This window comes from Anopheles funestus, chromosome 2RL, assembly GCF_943734845.2.
Source record: "Anopheles funestus chromosome 2RL, idAnoFuneDA-416_04, whole genome shotgun sequence".
Classification (NCBI taxonomy): domain Eukaryota; kingdom Metazoa; phylum Arthropoda; class Insecta; order Diptera; family Culicidae; genus Anopheles; species Anopheles funestus.
Genome location: NC_064598.1, coordinates 16,950,001 through 16,974,621, shown reverse-complemented (window position 1 = coordinate 16,974,621; position 24,621 = coordinate 16,950,001). Strand labels below are relative to the sequence as shown.

The 24,621-nt window shown below is 39.5% G+C and overlaps 1 protein-coding gene across 1 annotated transcript; it reads left to right on the top strand.

Moving 5' to 3' along the window:
* Positions 1-3,566: 3,566 nt before the first annotated feature.
* On the top strand, positions 3,567-15,236 carry LOC125774893 (vertebrate ancient opsin-like). The gene is made up of 6 exons (XM_049445260.1): positions 3,567-3,886; positions 5,357-5,741; positions 6,807-6,966; positions 11,021-11,216; positions 13,567-13,699; positions 13,834-15,236. Exons 2-6 carry the CDS (start codon positions 5,583-5,585, stop codon positions 14,521-14,523), a joined length of 1,338 nt encoding a protein of 445 aa, XP_049301217.1. The 5' UTR covers positions 3,567-3,886; positions 5,357-5,582; the 3' UTR covers positions 14,524-15,236.
* The last annotated feature ends 9,385 nt before the right edge of the window (positions 15,237-24,621 follow it).

Below are 24,621 nucleotides of genomic sequence, written 5' to 3'. Positions count from 1 at the left end.
GTTCAAACTTTCCCACATTAAAAAAAACATGATACGATGGTGTTTAAACTTGTTAACGAGACATGTCGTACGTCGAAGGAATTACATAGTAGTACAAATTTCATTTTAAAAAATTACGTACAAAAGCGGATAATTCAAGGAGTAAAAAAAAACCGTGTAAAACATCTACCAAAAATATCTTACAACAGCAATTAGAGTTTATATAGCTAGGACGTGACTACGAGCACGTCCAATTTATTGTTTCCAACACACAGCCTCACCATCCTACAATAATAAAGGTTTCATTTAACATCCCATAAACTCACCGCTATACAGTGGTGAAAATCACAACCACCCGGAATGTAAAAGTGCCATCGTTCTCGTGCCAAAAACCATTAACCAGTACTTGACAATAGCATCAAATCAAAGATCTGTGTACCACTCGCGAATGGTGCACGTTTCAACCGTGTGTCGAAGATGTGGCTTTGCTCATAACATTTGGTTAGCGGATTCTGGGAGATACCGTGGTTGAATGCTTATTTTTATCATCTTCAAAATGCGCTATGAACGGAGTATATGAACAATCTACCGGAATGAAGAATTTGTTGGTTACAGATTGTACACCGGGTACAATGGAATATCGTAACTTGTGGCTCTGCACGTCTTTCGATGATTTGGCCACTAAAGCAGGTTGAAACATTCACGGTAACGCCTTTACATGTGTGTCTGGCAGGTCGTCTAAGCTTCCAGCAAAAGTAGCACGTATGTACGTGATGAATTCTCGATGTATAAATTAATGCTTTATCTCGACGCTGCCGATATGATGGGATCTGCAACGGATTAACTAATTGAGTGCAATAGACATGTTGACAGGATAGCCGATATGTAACCGACTTCAATATGTTTACATAAATTTTCCCCCACCTTTTGAATGAGCAGAACTAACCGTCTTGCTACGGGCAAATAAAACCAAAGAATGCTAGGAACGGCAGAACAAGACTTCTTGAAGATAATATATCACACATATTATTATCGTACATGTCTTGTATTGTCTACAACGGCTATAACCTTTAATATCTGTTTGCTCCTCATAGTGTGATCATGAGTTGATAGGAAATTAGTGATGGGAAAGTACCGCCGGACCTGGTGAATCGGAACCGTTACATTAAAGTACCGAACCTGACCAGGTCCAGAACTTTTAAAAACCTGGTTATATGTATAATGGTATTAGCTCCACAATTTCAAATGCAAAATTTCAAAAGTGGTAAAATAACACGTAAAGTAACCAGGTCCAAAAGTTACCAGATACTTAAGGCGACGACCAGGTCCAAAGTAACCAGGTACTTGTACCTGGTAAAATGCATGAGAGCTACAAAGACGTCCTATCAAGTACCGATACCTGGTAAATTGCAAGTAACAGAGAAGTCCTACGTACCTGTTTGTTTGCAACAGAAAGAACGAGAGCTACGGTACGTTAGAGACAAAAACTGTTTCAAGGGGTAAGAATGAGAAAAAACTAGGCAATATATGGAGTGGCAGTTTGTTTGACGCCCTTCCACCCCCCAACCTCCCACCAATCAACAACACTATCGAAAAACAGGTACAGAGTAACCAGGTCCTCGGTTCCGGTACATCTTCCAAACAACCACTTGCTAAATTTGCGTTACTTTTCCCATCACTATAGGAAATGTTGTTATTTTCGTCCTTAAAGAGGAATAACATTTTCAGTGAAGTACGGTGTTTGAGATCGAGAAAAAAGAATCAGAAAGAATGAAATATAATAACATATAGTATTTACTATAACGTTTCAATTGCAGTAATAATTTTGCTTACTATTACAATGTATTGTCGAAAGCGCATAGAGGAATATACTTGATGGTATATGTACATTTATCTCCATTGACCTACATCCTTTCCCATTAACTGAGTTAACAGCTTACAGCTATCGCTGAACAATGATAATTTCCTCGGGGTACAATCTGAAGCTAACTGTTATTCTTGCATTAATTGAAACTCAGTTTTGCTCTCGGCTGTAAGTGAATGCATTGCGTTACACTCCTTTCCACATCCCGAGTTCCGTAAAACTATAAGAGCTCTTTTACATAGCTAATTCTCCTATTTCCCCACAACTTCATTCGAGAGTACATGAAGTTAACGAAATTAACTTACCAAAGTTTTTTGTAGGTGATAGTTTAACGAAGATCAACATATAATCACACTAAGATTCTTCTCCCCATTACTGGATCTACCTCCATAAGCAGACTTTCAAAGTTCCCAACGATACAAAATGGTGAAGTTAGAAAACGAAAAAAACCATTTAATTAGGAAGTAACTCCTGACTCCTACCATAAGATTTCTTTAATTATTCCCGGTACAACAAATATCTCTAAAGTAAGTATGCTCTTTACTAAATATGCTCGATTTATCAAGAAGTTGCATCCTTACTTCCCGTACAACACTGCTCAGCTGTGGGACAGACAAGACAAGAGCTTCCAGTTTATTGTGTAGCTCATCTTGGTTCGGCAGCGAGTGCCATTCGATGAACATCGTCACGATTGCAGTATCGGGCGAAGCTCAACGACACTAGGAGAATCTCAGTATCTCAGTGACGCGGCTGGTTTTCTGTCGTGCGTTACATTGACATGCCGATGAGAAAGTTACAGCAAGCAAGGCAGCTGCAGAATGCTCTGCAGCAGACAAAACGCTGCTTCTATTTCGAATGGCATTATATTAATGTGAGCTTTTAAGCTTGTCCTGTCTATTTGAAAGTGAAAGAGAATGCTGTGAGAATAGTATTTAATGAGTAATGAGAATGATGATTAGTTTTTAATCCTTAAGAAGCCTTTATAACCCCAGTAAGTCTCGGTACACAACAACAAAACTATCAGTATGAGATTACGAGGGCAATCAATCAGATGCAAAGAAGCACGCCCTTGCCTAACTAAAAACCCCAAAGCGTCACTAAAAACTTGTTAGCGAAGGTCAAGTTCAGCCCTTCTGATAATTTCATCGGGAGCAACATGCTGTTAAATTGTTTTTGGAGCCAAATTTCATACAACATTGCTCCATATTTTCTGCTGCCATTACTCGTGCTTTTCGTACGAACGAACGAGACGAACCAATGCCGTTCCGTAGTAGCGTAGTAGGACGCTCACAAGGATCTGATGAATTTCGGTAGACGAAACGCGTGGGTACGAAATACGTATTTTATTAGAGCTCACGCTGCCATGGATGGTTTCAGTCTAGTGCCGGATGCTGTAACAGATCGTGATGTTGCCGCTGCTGGCTGCTTCCGGATGCTCAATCCATACCAAAACGGTACCATTGTGAAGATTTGCTACATCTTTAAGTGTGCTGGTTGTGAAACGAGTGAAAGTGATTAAATTTACGGAGTAAAAAAATATCCTGGCGTTTGAAAAAAACATAGTGAGAGCAGTGTATGAAGTGTATAGTGAGTGCATGAAGGTGTATATTAATCACTTTCAATAGTGCCTTATGGAAAAGTCTTCATAAAATAGAAAGGATGTGTGTGTGTTTTTAAATACTTTATATATAATGATTATTTATATCACGAGGCAAAAATTACAACCAAATACCGATTGTCTAAACTGCCAACAATAACAAAAAAAATTTTCCACTAGCGTTCGTCTCCAGACGGCTGTAAAAACCTAAACCTTTACAGTACAGTTAATCGTTTGCGAAAGAATTTGATTTAAATTTTCCGCCAACTGTTTGCGGTGTACCCCACAAAACCAGTGCCAAACCAGTCGAAATTCAGTCAGACAACCGCAACAACAAAAAAATGTGCCAAAAATGATTTTGCAAACGCACCGAAGGATAAAAGTAGCGTGCTGGTTAGCGTTCACTTTTCACCGTACATTCTTCACCATATTGTGCGTTGGCCAAGGTAAGTTGAACCTTTTCTTGCGTTTTATCTATTTTACGGATTTTTGGTACGGGGACGTGTATTCAAGGAGAAACCATACTAACACGGGGAAAAAACGGTGATAAAGACTGTAATTGAATCGGAAGATTGGTTTGGTAAAGTCACGTGACTCGAAACCTGTGCGAGAAAATATGGCTTCCTCGTAATAAAACCAACTACCCACTGCGATCCTTCATTGATGTGGTAAGGATGTTAGTGTAAAGTGATAGTAAATACCACCGTGGCTAAAAGGTGGATGAGTGATACATTAAAAATTAACATTACCGAAAGGATAGGCAGCGTCGGTACATCGTTTCGTTTAACGGCGTATGAAATATTCAGCAACTTAAGATGCAACGCAATTTACATGAAATGGATGGTGACATAAAGCGTTAAAGCCGGTTCTGTTTAGAATATCCGAATTTTTTTTTGTCCAAAATGATGCATCCCAAGTGGTTAAATTATGAACGTATTGTCCAACGAATTATCTTACGAACGACTAATTTTACATCATGATGATGAATATGTCTGGCTTCGATGGAAAAGGGTAGACCATACCTTTTTTTCTCATTGTTAATGTCCAAAGCCTTTCGTTAGTGTCTTACGAAGAAAAGATTTTTTTTATTCCTTATCATACGATGGAAATTATTTTCAACCGAAGTTGAACATCCATAACCAAAACGAGGGTGTACAATACTAAGAATATTAGGCAGTAAATAGAACGACTCAACTGACGCACCTACATTATGCATGTCAAGAAATTTAAATTACGATACATGTTTAATAATACCCTCTTTAACCAAAGTGCAAAAATAAAACCAGCAGCAAATGAAAATATGATTTGTATAATCCTTTTTCTTCAAATTTGTTTCATCACGCATTATTTCCAACAAACCGCGTGTTTTGTATTGTATTTTATGATTGTTTAGTTAGCTGCTTTAAAGCCAAATATACGTCACAAAGCGTTAGTTACAAACTTATACTGTTTAAACCAGTTTTTTTCGTTTACCTTTCTTCAAAGCTTCTAGTCGTTTGGTTGGTGGTTTCTGTTTTTTTTTCAGAATAATCAACCAAAAACTTCTCCGGTTCCCACGAGAAAGGAAGCGAAATATAAAATAATGATTAAAATGTTTTTGTGCACCGATAAGGAAGACAGCAAGGAAAGCGAGAAGGAAAAAACTAATTTAATCGGATTATTTTCCCCGTTTGGGTAACGTTTTTGGGCGAATTAAATCGAATGAAAAGAACAGAAGTACTGCTAAAGGAAATTAGAATGCTTTGTTTCAAAGGTCCGTTTCAAAATATGAAACAAACCGTTGTAGAAGTTATACAATTTGCGGCATATCAACTGTTCCGACTTATGATTAGTTTAGCTTTTCTCGTTGTATGACTTTTAAAAAACTTTTCCAACCAACAAAATCTTAACGATATTGATATTCTTCTCATGTACAGATTGTTTATATTGCCGCTAAACCAGCGGCCTCACGTAGTGAATTTGTCATACATATTGACATCGTGTGACCTTCTCGAACCGGGGGCATGGAATTGTCTAGAGCATCATCCAAGTGTACCGCTCCACGCTAGTCCGCGTAAGTGTGAACGGTTCCACTTCAACTTGTCAACCATATGCCGGGGGTATCCGGGGACGGACCATCGCTAGCAGGATGTAGCATCGAAGATGTACGACGTCACCGATGCTGCCTCCATCAATTCCGACTACCAGGAGCTGATGGCACCGTGGGCCTACAATGGTGCCGCCGTGACACTCTTCTTCATAGGGTTCTTCGGATTTTTTCTCAACATCTTCGTTATTGCCCTCATGTACAAGGATGTACAGGTAAGACACTGGGCCAACTGGGTCTCGGCGGATGCTTACCTATTTGCGCTGGAAGTGAGGAACACACGGGCAACATACCGGGGCTTTTATTCCACAATTGTTGACGCTCTCTTAACGCCATGAGACCACCGAGCATATGCCATCCGTTGGGAAAATCGTAACGATTCATTTGAAGACTTTCCGACGGACGGTAGCCATGTTTATTCGTTACGCTTTACGCAAACTTTGTCCGAACACATGTCCAATTACATCGTGTCGTCCTAACGAGACGAAACGCTTAAGTGCCGTATATCTTTACTATATTACTGTGGTCGAATGCTGTTACCAAATTTTGCCCACACTTTTTGGGCGAACTTTGGCCGATCGAGGATGTAAAAGAGAAATCTCGGGGTTCACAAAAGCATCCCTCAAGAGTTCACTCAAGTATGGTTTCTTGCTTAAGTGATGCTCAAAAATTCACAACAAATTGTAGATTTGCTGACCATATCATACATGCATGCTCAGAAGTGGCCACTCACCGCAAAAAGCAACTAGAAACTGTTTGAAGATACTAATGATAGTAATTCCCAAAACCACTAGAATATTTTTAGAATTTAAATGAAAGAACATTGAAGATTTCTACTAAAAACTTTATTGGATTTATTGGAACTCACATACAAGCAACCATATAAAACTGTGCTAAAATAATTGCTCAATCAATTGTTACTAAGAAAAATAAATTATGAATTTCCCACTTTCCGATTACAGAACAATATACACAAAGTTAAAGCTAAATACAAAGAAGAACTAGGTATTATTGTTAAGCTTCACTGGGTATTTTACAATTGTTTGTGCTTTATCTTGTCGGGAAAATATGCTACACATTTAAACAGTCGCTTTTCATTTGTCACGATCGACAAAGTTAAATCATTTAAACGACCGTTGCGAAATAACTTTATCGTCCATTTTGCTCAGACTCTGGTTTTGGACTGTATTTTTTGTTTTGTTTTCTTCTTTCTTGTTTTTTTTTCTGCGAACAATAAAACATGATTAACATTTCAGCACTTTTCTACTTCGATTTTCTAGCTATGGACGCCGATGAACATCATTCTGTTCAATCTAGTTTGTTCCGACTTTTCCGTATCGATCATTGGAAATCCGCTCACCCTAACGTCCGCCATTTCGCACCGTTGGCTGTTCGGGAAAAGTGTCTGCGTGGCGTATGGATTTTTCATGTCACTGTTAGGTAAAGTAAGAAAAAATTTAATACCTTATCAAGCGACAGTGGGTGTTTATTTATAGCGCAACAAAAAAAATTAAAGCACATTTTTATTTAATTTTTACAAATACATTCGAAACCTTGTGTAGTTGACGTTGTGTTTAATCCTTCGCTAGACAGGTGATTTATGTACAATATCATTTGGTTTTTTGTTTCGGTTTTTGGAGACTATTTTACGTAAAAACATGCAAATTGGTACGCTTTTGTACACCATCGGCACCCTTCAGTAGATTATATAAAAGGGGCAGTAAACGCGGCTATCCATTGCTGAAAGAGCGAACTCTTTCGCAAATTTATTCAGTAATCACCATCAAAGACCGTGGCGCAAAAGTTCTTTGTCCGCGCGCCGCGTATTGCTTGGCACGATCGGAAACAACCGTTTGTAAGCCAAGCGCACGAATAATATGAAAAATATGCAAACTCGTCCATTAATGTGGCGCATAATTGCGTCTCCATTTATTACACCCGCAGGGTAGGACGTTTAAATGGGAATGGAAAAGAAATCCTAATATCGACGAATGTCAGTCACATCACACCCACTCATGGTACAATTGTAGCGCCAAAATACAAATTCTCTTAAAGCCCGTATAAAACCGAAAATATTAAATATCACAAACAGTAGCGAAGAAAGCAATTACTTTCAAATCTGTGCGGTCAAATTCTTCCCCAGCACGTACTGTCAATCATTTTAGGTTAAGTACAAAAAAGACACATAAAATCATTATTATTTTTATAAGCACATTACGCTTCAATTAAATCATATTTAAATGGACAGGGAAAACAATGCTGGCAAAAAATTGGAAAATTGAATACGGAAATTGAAGAGCATTTCACTTACTTCCAGCTATTAAGCACACCAAAATGGGGAGTAAATTTTCATCCATCTTCATATTACACACTTCATCATTCGGCAGTCAAGCCAGATTCCGAAGCAAATGGGACACAATACACACCAAGGTTTCCAGGCGGATGATTCGTTAGGTGGGCCTGTTCGTCATCCAGATAAGCAGAACCGGGCAGTTAATTGATAGCGTTGAGTTTCGCTACGTAAAAAACACAGCCACAATCAGCGCACGGCAAACAGAAAGCTCCCTCCATTCGGAGCGTTATCGAAATTGATATTGATGTACGTGATTAGAAAAGAAAACCAGCTTCTGGTTAGTGTAGCCATCTTCACCAGTTTGCCAGCCAAGGGAAAGAACGCGGTCCCAAGCAAATTAATCTGCACCGTAATCCGACGCGAAGTGATTTCCATTTCCTAATACGATTAAGCTGCTTCAGCTCAAAACATACACGCGACGATTTGGGGAGATTTTTTTTTCTCAACACCATTTTGCCAAACTTTTGGGCACTTCAAATGTTGCTGACTGACATCTGTCAGCGATTTTAGCGGTACCGACAGTCGAACTGTTGCAGCACGCCAAATGATTTTCCTTTCCGTTTTTTTTTATTGACAAAATCACCAATTTCATCGTACAAATAATGTCAATCGATTTTGTTTGTCGTATTTTTAGATTTTTTTCTTTTTTACCACGTGCGTTACGTATCATGTAAACGCGTGAAGCATTTCAAATATCCAACCGCTTCGATTGGAATAAAATTGTACCGAACGGTAAGGATTTGTGTCATAACAATTTTAACATTTCATCAATTTTAGCATTTTAGGTTCTTGAGGAAAAAAAAAAGTTGTAAATTTTATCAACGAGCGTAAAGAAATTGTTCAGTTTAGCGTGATTCGATTCTGGTACCGAGTGTGTTCCACTTCCTTACCGATCGTAGAACGTAGAACACCGCACCAAAACCCGACCGTGCTCATTAGAAGTTCAATCCGATTAGGGATTATATCGGAGCTTTTTATCGTCTGCTTTTATTGGTACTTTCAAGCAAACAAACGGTAATGGCGGAAACGAACCGTTGCGACTTCATTCCGTGGCAGGGCGGCTTGCCGGCTGGTGCGAGATGCCTACGCATATGATAACGAACACCAACCGTCGTCCCCGGTTGGATGGAAGTGGTTTCTAACTTTTGCACGATTAATCCCACTTCTTTTGACGTTAGCTTTCTGACGCGCAAACCACCCTCCGATTCACCATTCGGTTACCCTCCGACGAGCTGTTCATTGTGCCTTCGAAATGGTTTACAAATTTTGTTTCATATAAACTACACCCGATGATAGCATTGCTAACAGTTTTTCCTCTTGTACGTATCAATTCTCCTTCTCCTACCCAGTCCTTCCCTTCTTTGGTCTGAGGTACCGTGAGAAAAATCCCTTTGCATGGTAAATTATTCCATCAATTGGAAACAGGAACACGGTACGGTTGTGAACGAAAGCGAATGTTTGGTTAGGGTGTCATCTATTCCACTTGCGTATCGGAAAATTTACATTTGCGGCAACAACGAGAAGAGAAAAAAAAAGTTACTCCCAAACGTTCGTACATCATACCGTGCGATGGTTATATTCCCTTTTGGGTTGTCGTTCGCTACTTGCCACGATCGAAAGTCATGCCCGCGAGACAAATGGGCCGCAGAGATTTTGTGTACGGAAACGATCGATCATTCAACTACACATGCGGCATGCAGCCGGTAGTCTTTTTACATCGACATCAGTAATAACCAACTGTTGGCAACAAGATGAAAATTTACATGAAAAATCCATCATTCGCTTACTTTTGGGCTTCCCTCGTAGAGGGATTTTTTTAGTAAACCTTTAAAAAAGATGCATCTTTTCCAAGCAAATTATGTATTCTTTTTAAGTTTTAAAAGGAGTGGGTTCTTATAAACAATAACATCAATTATGCTTTTATTTATTTTGCAGCTAAAAATGATTTATCTCAAAAACGAAAAAATGAGTGAAAATAAAGTTTACTTTTCACTTACTAACTAATCAGACGCTAGAACCACTTCGCGGTCTTCGATCCTGCTGTAGGAGTCTTCTAAGCCGCTCTGAACCGCTTCTAAACTATCTGGAGGACGCATCCTAAAAGGACTTTACGGACTGGGTCTTCCGGTGTCATTCGAATGACATCACTAGCCCACTTGAGCCTGCAGTATCCAGTTCGTTGTACAATAGTGACCTCTTCGCACAACTTATAAAGCTCCTCAATATAGTGACTCCTCCATTGTCGGGGACAAACATCGTACGTTCTGAGGATCTGAGTTATAGACGATACTCCCCGAATTTTCCACATCTTAGTTGAAGATGGCGCTCTCTAGCTTGAGGATAGAAAGTAGACGATTAGCTTGTCTAATGAGGATACTGTCTAATGTCACTATGGGAAATCCTGAGAATATCCCATCCTCCATCACCTGACATGAGACGTTGCTCCTTGTCATTCGTTGAAGTCTTGTTGGTCTGAATTCCAAAACAGTTCATTCCGTCGTCTGTTTTTAACATTGCTGTGAAATCATATGCAGCCTTGAAATCAATGAAGAGATAGAGCTGTTACTCCGCCATCTTCTCCAAAGTCTTCCGCATAGTGAAAATTTGATCACAGGATCATTTTTCGCTTCGGAATTCCCTCGGATAGTTTCCAACTATCTCTTCTACGAAATAGGACAAGTCGATCTTGTAGTATTACAAGATCAGTTTGATCAGTTCGGCTACTATTCCATCGATGTCTGAAAGTTAACTTCTATTGGATCAGAGTATTTTAACTTAACGTAGTTCAATTCGCATTGCTTCAAATTTAACTAAGGGCGGTTCAAGGTTGCAGTTTATCACTGTACTGGAATTAATCATAACAATTCATCTGTACCAAAACAAAAAATACACACAATTTTATCATTATTTCGTTATTTCGTAAGTACTGTTAAAGTTACCACGCGAATCTCACATCGTCTTTAATAATTAATGAATATTTGTTAACTTCGCCTTTTATTTTCGTTCACCTCATCCAAGCGCCATGTTTCGCTCTAGAGTGGAACTAAACACCAATGGAAATATTGTACTATTTGTAAAGATACTGAGTAACAAACAAAGGGTAACCGTACATTCTGTTCATTGCATGAAATCCTTTCACAGGAATCGCTTCAATCACAACCCTTACCGTGCTTTCGTACGAGAGGTTCTGTTTGATCAGCCGTCCATTCACCGCGCAGAACCGCTCGAAACAAGGAGCCGGCCGGGCCATTCTGTTCATATGGAGCTATTCATTTGCCCTTACCTCACCGCCACTGTTTGGCTGGGGCGCCTACGTCAACGAGGCAGCAAACATAAGGTACATACATATTGACTATTGACAAATTGACATAGTGAAAGAGAATGCAGTAGCAACACAAAAAAATACAACACCATACCTTCGATCCTGGCGAAAATGCGTACATAAGTAACTTTCACTTTAATTCGCTTTTTCATAGCATCCCTCTTTGCATCCTTCCCACGGCAACCGACAGTCCATTTCTACCTATTATCATAGAAACTCTTCATAAGGCACGGGGCAACCAGGCCATTGAATGTTGGAACATTCAACGAAACTAGTCTCCGTTGTGACTCACCCAAGGGATGTTTTCTATCGTAGAGCGTTGCCTCCTTACCTGTTCAGTGCCGTCAGCTACCAATTTCCACACCATTCATCCCGAATGCCCCAAACATAATCATTTAGCGAGAGATAATAATTTCATCCACTTGCCCAAAATTTGCCCACCGTGTGGCCGGATGCTTGATGTCATGTTAGTATCCCGTACACTTCATACGAACAACTCGCCATCTCGTTGGTACGATGGTACTATCCGCCGGAAGCGAACTACGCCGGAGCCTGGATGGAAAAGTGAATAGCATTTCAAACCATTGCGTGAATAACGTCAAACACAGCGCATTATTAGGCTGTTTAGGAGACCTTTACCATTTTCAACCGATTTGCCCCAAAAAAACCCGCCCAAACTATGGTCGCTTTTGTCGAGACTAATCTCACCGGGGCTATGTATGGACACAATAGTACCCGTAATAACATTTCCGAGTAAAGTTCCATTTTGGAGTAGAGGAAATTTTCCACCACATCTCAGCTGGTGAAATGATTACGGCCATGTTGAAGGTACTAGGAGGAACGCGGGACTAATCCTATCGAGCGTAGGATAAAGTAATGTGACTTGATGTTGTGCCAACATTTCTGTGGGGCTCATTGGTTGTTCGTAACGTCATAGAATGTAATGCGAATTTATTTGTAAACATAAATTTTCCAGGTAGAGTCACATTCTTTTTTATGTTTTTTTTGTTCACTGTAATTGAGTTCGTAGTCTATAGTTGAATGATTTGCGAAATCAATCTTCCTCTCAAACGTTTTTTCAATTTGTATAATTTTTCCTTTTTTCAATGGGTTTATATCTTGAATGAGCTAGAAGTGCCACAAAAGTAGATTCCTCAACGTAATGTAAAACATCCGTTCACTAACATGAGCATGTGCTATTGAATGGATGAAGGTTGATGTGACAAAAACAATTAGGCGACTATTAATGGCTATCCAAAAGAAAATTACGAAAATAATGTACTTTCGGTTTCCCTAGTCTAATCGTATCGACTGTCCTTCATATTGCAGGAGACACTTAATAATCGGATGGAAAGCGCTGTAGCCAAGAAGGAGGACGGAACACTGTTTATTTTTTCATAAGTTAATTACTGGTTTAGTGGACGCCTGGTCTCTCCTGTCAAAGTTTATCTTCAAAGTTCATGAAAGAATATTGAGGTTTAGGAGTTTTTTTAAAGACAGATTTAAGATCTTCAGCCGTCTGCATCAGTGATCTTGGCTTACAAATGTCTAATGCTAATGCTATGATATTTGTGATTTTTCATGAGAAATATTATTCTGAAATTTGCATATGAGGAATTTGGATTATTATTGAAAAGGATCAGTATGGAATTAATTATGTTTCGTTTAATTTATTTTTTATCACAAATTTTAGAAATTAGCTTCTAATCACAAATTACAAACTCTTAACCAAGCGAAGAGAATTTGTTTTAGATCATCAGTAGCATCGAAAAATTTATGGTAGAACACAACTTCTATTCCATCAACCAATTATGTTCCTTTTAGTTTAATTTTATCACTCTAATGAGTCAATTATGTACAGGTACAGGTTACTTCATTATGTGTCATGCATCGCATACTTTCGCTTCCAATCAATTGCTCTTCATTAATCGATGCTTCTACCTATTATCCAAGCATCAAAGATGAATGAATGTTACGTTTTTTCAGCCTTCGCAAAAAGGTAGCACACACGAATACCCTTTCAAGATCCTTTTTACCATTGCATAACGAAACATTATGAATTACATTCCTTCCTTTTGAGTAGCATCATTAAGCGATAAACAAACGGAAAAAGATTTTCCATGTACATAATTCATGTTTAAAGATAGAGAAAGCTTTTAAAAAGTTTCCTGATAGAAGAAAAAATACAACATTTTACCAAAACCTTTTACTATCACCGTGTGGGTTAGCAATTGGCTGTACTGAGTGGGTTCTACATCGATCTACTCGATTTACCATTCTTTCCCGCATGAATGAAACATGCCAAACTGACGGCCCTGTTTTGATGAATAACTGTTTGTAATCTTATACTCCCCAACGCGATAAGCTGCTCGGTAAACTGGGAGTCACAGACGATGAATGCAACCAGCTACATTATATTTCTCTTCATATTTGGCCTGATACTCCCACTGGCAGTCATTATTTATAGCTACATCAACATCGTACTCGAAATGCGCAAGGTAAAGCATCTGACAGCCTCATACCGCCTTACGGTTTATTATTATGCTCCGAGCCACATGTAAATAGAACGAATGTAAATACTAAACAGTTTTTGTTTTTTTTTAATGTTCTCGTTTTCTCCACAATGGAGTAGAACTCGGCACGTGTGGGTCGTGTAAATCGTGCCGAACGGCGCGTCACCTCCATGGTAGCGTTGATGATCGTCGCATTCATGATCGCGTGGACACCGTACGCCATCTTTGCGCTGATCGAACAGTTTGGACCGCAGGAACTGATCGGACCCGGGTTGGCAGTGTTGCCAGCGCTCATCGCCAAATCGAGCATCTGCTACAACCCGATCATCTACGTCGGCATGAACACACAGTTCCGGGCCGCTTTCTGGCGTGTACGGCACTCGAACGGTATTGCCGGTCAGCTGGACAGCAACAACACGAACAGCAGGGAAAAGGATTCGCGCAGCACCGGGAAGGATGTGCTGGAGTGCAGTTTAGACTTTTGCCATTGGACGGTACGCGGCCCACGGGTAAGCATCTCGTCCGTCGATCGAAACGTACCCGGCCGGTCAGCTTATGACCGGTCGAGGGAAAGATCGGGCGGAAACGGTACGAGAGAGGGTGACCGACAGGTGGCACTGAGAACGTTGCACAACAATCCACAATTGCCCACCAGTCCTGTGCTGGTGGCGGAGTCTATTACGTCGGACGTGCATACCAGCAGAGATGGTAGTGTCAGAATCGTACGGCAGGACTCGGAATTATCTGTGATCCATGATGGTAAGGTACTCGTTATCAAATCACCAATACCACCTTCAGATATGTTGTAACGGTTAAGGTTATTTTTTATATCTCGACAAAACTACGAAGGACAAACAAAACGTGTAAAATTTTGAAGTAAATTCCTAGGCTAGAAATATATAAAATCAAACGCTAACGTTAAATAAAACACATCTCCGGAAAGATGTGCATCAAGGTTTCAAGTAAACTCAATAGGAACAGATGAAATAATTTCTTTCCCTATCCTAATATCACCTCAGGTAAGGCAATAACTGTTTTAAAATTGATCTTCCTTCACTGAAAGCATGAGCCCCCTTTCAATGAGCGATGAGTCAAATTTGTCATTAGGATTAGCGAGCATTGGTATGATTACTTTTAATTCTCTTCCAGCAGCACTGCTTACATGAGCTTGTTCATATAAAGAAAGATCCCAAACTAAGACTGTGTAATTTGAAAATATAGAATAAGGATACCAAAAACTGTTTAAAAATGTTTTGCTAAAAGCTTAAAAATCGCATTACCTTCTGTACAAAAAAAAAAAAAAAACAAAATGTTGCTGCCCAATCGTATATACGTAAACGTGTAAGTGCTCTAGGTGTGTCCATGATTATTTTAATAGCTTAAACTTTATGTTGCTGTATATGCTAAGCATGTTGTCAATTTTAAGGTCTAAATGTTTTAAAATAAAGAAAAAAAAAACAACAAATGAGTACAAAGTATTGATCAAATCGTGTATGGATCTTGTCTACTCTATTTATTCGTATATGTCTACAAAATGGTGAATTTTTTTTTATAAAAAAAATTATTAAGTCCACTTAAAGCCATCTTGAAAAAAAAATTAAATATTTTATTTCATATTATCGTACATTTATTTTCAGCATTCGAAACCATGTAAGCAAAGTTATCCATTCTTCATTGCAAATATATTACTAACGCCACATTAACACGTTCGCTCCTCACACACTACATGTTTATGCTAGCTTTGTGCTGTTTTATTTTTCTTTAATCTACATGTAGTTTTATTTTTTTCCATACATTCTTTAAAACTGCTGCTGTCAACACAAAAAAAAACGAAAAAAAATCGAATTCAAAGAAAAACACCAAGGCTGAGGATACATATCATCATCAAAAGCGCTCTTAAAAATCCGTCCGGATGGTGTATTTATACTCGTTGGAAGATTTCCATTTTTTTGTTTTATTATTTCCATCGCGAACGTTTACACAGCAGCTAAAACATCAAAGATTAATGCTTCTGCTCACCGGTGCCGATAGCTAAAAACATCACCGAGCGGTATACCATTAAGCGTGTCCGTATCGGGATCGTGATATTACGTTTTAACCGTTCTAACCGGCACGCCATTTCTCTTGCACGCTGCTTCACAACCAACATTGATTAATGTATCCTTTTTTTCGCATGTTTTTTTTACTCTCTTTCGCCAAAGACTTATTGTGATATGGCTGAACGAAGCCACAATTAACAGCACGAACGATCTAGATGAGATTATGATAAGGACCGTCTTAACTGAATGTTGCACAAATGGAATGTTCATGCGAAACGATTGACCAATGGTGTGGTAAGTTGTAGAACAGTAGAAGAAGAAAAAAAAATAACAGGATGTAGTTAACGTAACACTGTGAAAAGTTTTTCCCTTCCATTGGCAGTACTATTTCGGAACACCGTTTTGTCTCGGTTCAGCTCAAACCATCCACCTAGAACATTGGGGGAAAAAAATCTCCGTGGAGGTTAAAAAGTTTTCCAAAACTGCTTACACTTTTTTCCCGTTTGCTCGGGGTTTTTGGATTGTACTTACAGCGAAGATGATGAAATTCTTATTCGCTAATCGCACTTACCGAGAGCAACTTCGGCATTTCCAATAAATAAAGCTTAACGCACATGATTCTATCGTGCCGTAAAAGTTTTATCAGTTTATTTGTCTTTCCATCCCTTACTCCTTGATATCCAAAGCGATCTTGATGTACATCATTCAACAGGAATGGAATTTCACAAATAACCACTCGGAAAGCGTTCAGTGGGTTGAAAGCAAGAGTGAAAAAAAAGGACGAAAAATTGCTTCCTTCTTCGGTACATTTGTTTCATACCGAAAGTTGTTACGTCTGCGTTACGCCATGACAGGCTTGAAACGAACAGATACTTCATAACATTGAAGTTGATGGTGCCGAAAATGTGACAGAACCTGACACGTGTTGTCAAAACTCGGGAAAGCCTTAGTAGTGACCCTGATTACTTACGAGATGAATCAATTCACACACGCAGACGGCACGCCCGAAAAGGGATTGTGAAAATTTTACTCAAAGGGAAAATGAAAATTCACCCCTTCAAGTAGCACTGGTATGACCTGGAATCGGGTCCTTACTAATCGTCCATTAAGCTGATGGAGTGTATTCCCGGTTTTGTTTGAAGTTTAATTTGTTCCTACTTCGGCCCAATTTTACTTTGGTCTCAAGATGCTGGCAATGTTTTAGTCTTGTACCGCTGATGACAAGAAAAGCCACCTCGAAAAGAGTTTCTTGCTTGGTGGGGCTAGGATTTTGGGGCGATTCAAAAACAACAAGAAAGGAGCAGATGGAAGAGCACGGTACACATCTCTATCAAGACCTTTAGAGACATGTCAACGTAATATGTTGACAATGGCACGTTGCGCTGGTGGTGTTTCTATGAATGGTAACATTGATCAACCCCGTCAGCCATTTTCCATTTCACTCTCGCTGGGAAAAGCGTGACCCCAGTGTCGTGCGAAATTCGTGCGTCGATCACTGGAAAAAGCACAAACCCTTCCGCTTTAGTAGACAAACATATAGTACATACGCGCGCATACCAGCGAACAAAGTGAACGCAGAGCGGAAAAGAAAAGCGACACAAAAGCTGACACACCCCACCGTAAACCGTGCCCCGAAGGATAAAAAAGCAACCGAGCGAAATGAAATTCAAACAATCCTTCCCAAATTGGGTTTTAGTTTCTTGCGTTTGCTTTCGCACGCCGCAAACATGGCAGCCAGTTGTGCTTTGTTGCGCGGTTGTTGTATACTTTCCACCGAATGTTTGGTTGATATAGAGAAAGCGAAACCAAAGCTACCACAAAATGGCCACAGCAAACCGTATCAAGCGGATGCAGCACAAGAGTAGCTTAACAAAAGTAAAAGCAAAAAAAAAATGTTTCTCTCATGCCACCGACGTGTGGCACAAGATGGGCGTCCGTTTGTTTGCCGCTTAATTTTATCTTAACCTTCCCATTCTACCCATGATGGCCACGTGCTATCTCGAGCCGAGTCTATAGACTTTGTGAAAAAGCTCAAAGAGATGGATAAATCATTTATGAATTCCCACATTGCTACCGACAAATCACTGCGTCGTTCGATTCGGGCTCAAGCCGCCACCACTGCGATAAGCTCATTAATATTCATTTGTTTACGCTGAAACACACGCAGCAGTCCTAACGTAGACGATATTTAAAAAAACAACATCCTGTTGAATCTGTGCTATCGGTCTCTGCCGTCACGGGATGTACCATATGCCATTCTGAGGGTAATATGATTTTAAAACAAACACTGTGCACATTACAAACTGTTTCACCTTTTGCTCTCATATCTGATTGATACATCCAATTCATCCCTCTGATGCACCCTTCGTTAGTACTTTTGCGAAGGGCAACATGAACTGTAGACGAAAAATCCCAGAAGCCAGATGGCATGTGGGATGATTTTGGTGCTTTTAGATGAATTAAAAAGGTCATAGCTAAAGCAAGAAAAAAACGGCAATACATTGTTGTACATTATACTTGCATTTTGGGCAACTTATGTCTCAATACGGTACGATTTATGCATTGTTGATATTCAATTGGCTGTTACGAAGCCATGTTCTGGCTGCGGTGATGGGAAACCTCAATGTTTCTACCTCAATTCGCGGTAATCATCGAACTTTTGTGTGGGCCAAATGTAGAATGTCATACGAAGCTAAATTTAATTTAACGCGAACTATTGAAAGATGATTAAAGCATTGCTAACGTCATCACAAGACAGAGAGTTCTCAGTGATGGGAAAGCCATTGGATCAGTTTCTCCATGTGGTGAATTAATATTGGCTTCAAAAATTGAAAAAAAGAAATATAGAAAACTAATATAACAGACGAGCATCCTTATTGCTCTTAAAGTAAGACTAAAAAGCTCATCTTTATGGTCGAAGATTTCGGAGATAAACGAAAATCCGTTTGTACAAGTTACCGACAATACGCCAAACTCTGTAAAAATCTCTTGGAATGCGGCTTTAACAACCTTATTCAATATGAGGTGTGGTGTTATCGTAAAGCAGCATAGGTTGACCTTGTGGAGAGGCATTTTTCCAACGAATTGATTCCTTCACGGGGTATTGCCGAGCTATGTAAAGCTCCTTGACGGCCGTGGCATTTCTTACGAACACTTCAAAAACACGTCGTGTACCACACTCTCAGCGAAAACAATATAAACCCTCACGAATCAATGTTCTAAGCTATTCCTTTTTGTGGGCATTAAGATATCAAACTGTTAACTTTAAATTCTACCAACAACGAAGGAGGGAAAAATTTCCTTCTTCCACACCCAAATACACTTTTCCACAGGGTTGAAAATAAAGTTTTTAATGCTAGTTAAAACCTTTAATCTGTGCTCCGTTGGCAATGTGGTGTGGAAGTTATTTAGACTTTTGTCTCGACGGATACGCAAACAACTTCTGCATCTGTTTTATGCTGCTGTGGCCGCTTGAACAAATTCGTGGAAATCATGCAAAATCTACGCGCATTTCACTTCGACGAGCTTTGTTTTGTGGCCTGCGATCGTAACAAATTTCAAACTCTGGCTTGGGTTTAACACACTCGTTAGATGTCCAAAAGGCGTTTTTGTTAGCATCACAAAGCGAAGTCTGTCATGGTGATGACGCTACTAATCTGCAAAACAGGACTCAATTAACGAAGGCTTCCTGATGTCCAAACTTCCTGATGTCCAACTTCACATCGAACTCCACACACGAATAGAAGACTTAAGGAACCTTGTTAGTTGCTACAGAATACGATCGCTGCTATGAGATTTAAGTACCAGAATATCTCGTAATGGTGCAGCAATAGTTCTTCCTTTTGTCCAAATGTCTGATAATAACTTGGGTCTTCAAACATCGGACTTCGCAAATAAACAGAGGATGGGAATGTCATTTTTCGACGCTACAAAACATGCGAATTGATCATGTATATACAATACAGGTATACATTAATGAGTTTGTCATATATGAAGAAATAAAATATGAAGAAATCCTAGATTAAATGCTACACTAAAGGACATTCTTATTATCGCCATTCCCCACACAGAATTGATTTCACAAAACTACACGCCCTGTGACATGAGTCATAATATATTGCTTCTTTTTTCTTTTTCAATTTTGCGGATGTGTCTTCCATCCGCTACGACTAAATGCTGCCAGTTCTTACAAACGTTAGCTTTACTGATTCTATCTCCTCACCGCTTAGTACGACAACATGTTGAACGCTTCCAGCATACCCACAAGGCTCGTTTGACCGGCACGGAAAATTAATTATCATCCTCTCTTTAATGCTACTTTTGGGTAATTCCGGTGATACAGAACAATTGTGCGAAATGGTCAACCGAACCGCGAAGCCACCCACCATCCACCGGTAACCACAAGCCCGTACACTTCAAAGAGACCGAATTTCCCAAAAGGCAAATCACGCTGAGCCGGATGCTATGGCCCAAAAATGGCAGAACAATCAAAATACACGCTTAATACAGTGCATCACCGTGCCGCCGTCATGATTAGTGCTGTATTCAGCCGTACACGGTGAAGTTTGGCACAACTTCACGCCTAATTAAAATATGTAAAACGTCGTATACCAAAACGCCCAAAGCATCAAGCACACCGTGCAACGTAAGGGATGAAACGGACGTTAATGTAGCCGACCGTTCATCTTCCGGCTTTACAATTATGGTTTTTGGCAAGAAAAGTTCGCAACAAAGAGTGGCCACCCTTTTGCTGAATTCAGCTAAATTTTTAAACCCGGTTCTGGCTTAGTTCTGGCACTAAGCCAAACTCCCGCGAGAGTAGCGCAAGGTTGGACCAGTTTGCAAAACAGGACTACTACTACTACTACTTCTATTTCCACACTGGCCAAGGTTAATCAGAATGGCAGCAAAGTCAGAAGATGTGTCCCATAATGATCTGCCCAAAAAACCCGACCCGGCGACCTGTTCGTCACCGCTGGCGCGCGCGCTCCACCCGAAAAGCCTTCAGAGAGGATGGTTGTAATTAATTTTAATGAGCTTCAAACCTAATCTGTACGCTGTGTAGTGGTAGATTAATTGCCGCACTGTAAAGTGGTTCGCGAAAGAAAACTCAGCTACTTATTCGTACAGTGGAACAGGCTAAATGTGCCCCACTATTCGGTGCATTTCGTGAAGCAATCGCTAACTGACGCTGTCACAAAAGCGATGGAACGATGCCTAGCGAACGAAGACAACATTGTTGCCCTTTAAGTGTATATCGGCTTTAATATAGGGGTAATACGACCAGTATTTGTGTTTCGCTGTAACCTAACCGGCCACACCAAAGGTGAAGCTGAGCAAAGTTTAATTTTTGCAAATTATTCATCATACCACTAAAGCGGGAAAGTTAATCGAAATTCCAATGAATATGATAAATTACGCTACATTTACATCTAGGCGTATAAATTCCAGAAAGTTGGCTTCGAAAGTTAAAGAATTCGAACATTCGCAACCTGTACTGTTTTAAAAAGCAAACTTCACAGGGAAACTTCATCACTTATTCAAATAGATAAAGCTTTAAAGAAAAACATGGCAAATTCATTTTCTTCCGTAGGTTGAAGGAGCGGAAAAGTTTTTCCATGTTTCGTACTTCGCGTCAATGAATATATCGTTTCACAATGCCAATGCCACAGTGTTTGTATTTCCAACTGCGATTCTTTTGCTTTTGTTCTCTTTTGTAGCTAACTAAGATAAGTTAGTAAGATAAGTAGGTAGTAGAATAAGTTGCGTAAAAGTTATGATTGCATTTCTCTATTTAACGACCGTACAGTTAAGTCAACTCACTCACGCTTGTATTTATTTTTGCGTTCCTGCAACACGAATTAGTATAATACCAAAACCAGCTATGATTATATAAATATCATCAGCAAGCATTAGCAATACAAACCATGGTTCATCCGAATTTCCCTTCTGGGAAGATTGCAAACATTGTGTTTCCTAATTCAAATTGGTTCAGTTAGCAGGAGAACTGTGAGCTCCTTTTTCGCGTGTTATTTACATAATGCCTCAAATTTCTCGTAGCTAGAACTAGTTCGGCGTTCGAAGTTTGCCTAAATATTATCCAGGAAAATTGTTAAACAGTTCTTCGGGATACTCATCCCTTTTCCTTGGGCTTTTTTATAATGAAATACGAAATACAACTGAATAAAACTGAAACTCCTACCACGACTCTTAGCAACTACAAAATATAAATTAAGCTCATGAAAAATTCTATAAATCTCGACGTGATTGTTCATCCAACTCTGCGCACACAAATGTACCTTTCAGTGTCTGGGTTTAACCATGCAGAAATACTAAAACACAGCAACACTCAAGAATGAATGGCTTTTTTAGATAGCTGAGAAACGATGCATTCCTTGGGGACACAGGACACTCGAACATAAATGACATCCCTCTCACGTAAAACAACCAATACGATTGGATTTGAATTAACAGCACGCATGTTTTTAGAACAAAAAAAGTCGTAATCGTCTGTATAATTAAATACCTTAAATATTTCTTCAAAGAAATCCAACCTTAATGGCAAGGTGTGTAATAAAATTCTCCGTCTACTGACATCTTCGGTCAGTATCCTGACACCATCAAACCGGTGTTTGGTGATGTAAGTAATTTTTAAAGTTACACACTTCTTACAATGTGCAAATCACTTCCATGTTGTTTACCCCTAGTGGACGGCAGAGAGAAGCCCTTTAAATCTAGGACGATAGTACTCGGAAAAGACTTTCCGTCAGCTTGCGACGGAAAGCATCTTTCCGAATAATTTCCTCTGAGTACTGCTATTTAAATAATTACTGACCCAATTAGGCTACCGCTAAAGTTACTCAAGAGCTTTGCGACATTAATTGTTTAAATATTGTTCCAAAAGCACTGTTTAACATAAGCCGGTCAGAACAAAACAGCTGGAGTAGCAAGATGTTTCTACACCAGCACACTATTGAATTTATTCTCATAAAAGTTTTTGTATTCTTTCCCATATCTAAATACTCTCCATTTTCTCAATACTATTGAGTAATCCGGAATTCTTCTTTTCCCAAACTTAAGTATCTGTTAAAGAAAAAAAATGCGACACTAATATGTCTTCGAGCCGTTTGCAAATATTACTGCCATCCCACAAAGATATCAATCCCACAAATATCTCATCACGTCACAAAACATATTACGGTTGGTACGTTTAATTGCATGCTTCATTTCATACGCAAACCCTTTTTCTTCCGAGTTATTGCATTATTTCCTAAGCACGCTTATCATACGCCCGAGAACGATGGGACGATAATATATGTGTAATAGAAAAAAAACTTCTACATACAGCACTATGACACCTGCCTGACACATATATGTGCTGCAAGCAAATGTTGCCGGTGATGAAAATGAATGAAGGTGCGTTCTTAAGATGTAGGCTCCATACCTACGTCATCAATCCTGATAAAACCCAACAGGATGGTAAGGAAAACTTACCTAATACCTATCAACTGGCCATCGATCATTTGTCGGTGTGCTGAAATTGACAGTTTCGAATTCGTACCAACACGTAAACTAAATCCGACCGCTGTTACTATTGCACTGTTAGTGGAGAAACTTTTGGATAAGATATGTCCCCACTGTAAGAAAAAAGTTTCATTTACCCAAAGTGTTATTTATACTATGTAAAAGGGTACGATCATCACGAGCTCTAAAACATTCTAGATACTTGATCAAACTTTTGTCATACTACAGCAATATCCTTTAAAGTGTGAATTGGATTGAGCGACATCACAAGTAATTCAATGAACTTTATTAATATTGTTCGGACATTCGAAATGGTTTCTTCTCAAGCCGTATTCTTCTCTTCAGTTTCATATTTGTTACGTAAAACGAAAATGTTAGTGTGAAAACCGTGCGTCCCAGGATGCAGTTTATTAAAATTCTAAGAATTCAAATAAAATTCCCACGTGTAGAAAACGTGTTTGAAGTAAATAACCGTGTGAGTGCTGTAAAAAGAAAAAAGCAAAACGGATTTAAGTTTCTGGCTTGTGAACATAGCAGTAGCTACATCGATATCAAATAGCCAGGAAGTCATCCCCAGGCCAGCTGTTTCATGATAGGAAACACGTACAACATTGAACGTCTGTCCAGCCAACGTATGGAGTTGGAGTTGGATAACTTTGTGCCTGAGGGAGTGCACCAAGAGCAAAAAACCGGGCCAAGAAGGTGAAAGACGTTTAAACTTTCTGACATTTCTTTGTTCATAGGGACACACCCTAGCGCATGGCAGTGTAACATTGACCGTGAACTTGGTGTTAAAATTAAGTTTTATTTCGATGTTGTTTGTAAACTGCTTCATAAATCGCTATGCCGGAAGATGGGAATGAAATGAGAGACACAAATATCTTCAAACTTTTGATTCGAAAGTTTGTCTAAATGTGCTAGGCTGGTATCAACATTGTAAAGCATTGCTTACAGTACAATTAGCAAATAGGAGTTACGTCCTAAATCGACGATGTTGCAATACCGCAAGCCATAGAATTCCCGTTGTGTTTGTCCGGCTTGAAGGCTACCACAAACCGAACGAAACGTTAGGATGTGAGAAAGGATTTAGCTCGTACGGTTTGCCGATAAACGGCGCTCGTACATATCTTTCCAATAGCTAACCTTGCACCTAGGATCAGCAGTTTATCGCATTCGCAAAACGTCCGTACCAAGTACCTTAGCTTTGGTGCGATTCCGATTGATTGCCTTTGAGGTGCTGCCGGATCGCATTCCAGCACGATGCCTGTGTTTCGAATGTACCGTGTGCGTTCGACACATTCGTTCGACCATCCTCGATTGGCCTTTACCATCGGTGCTGGTGAA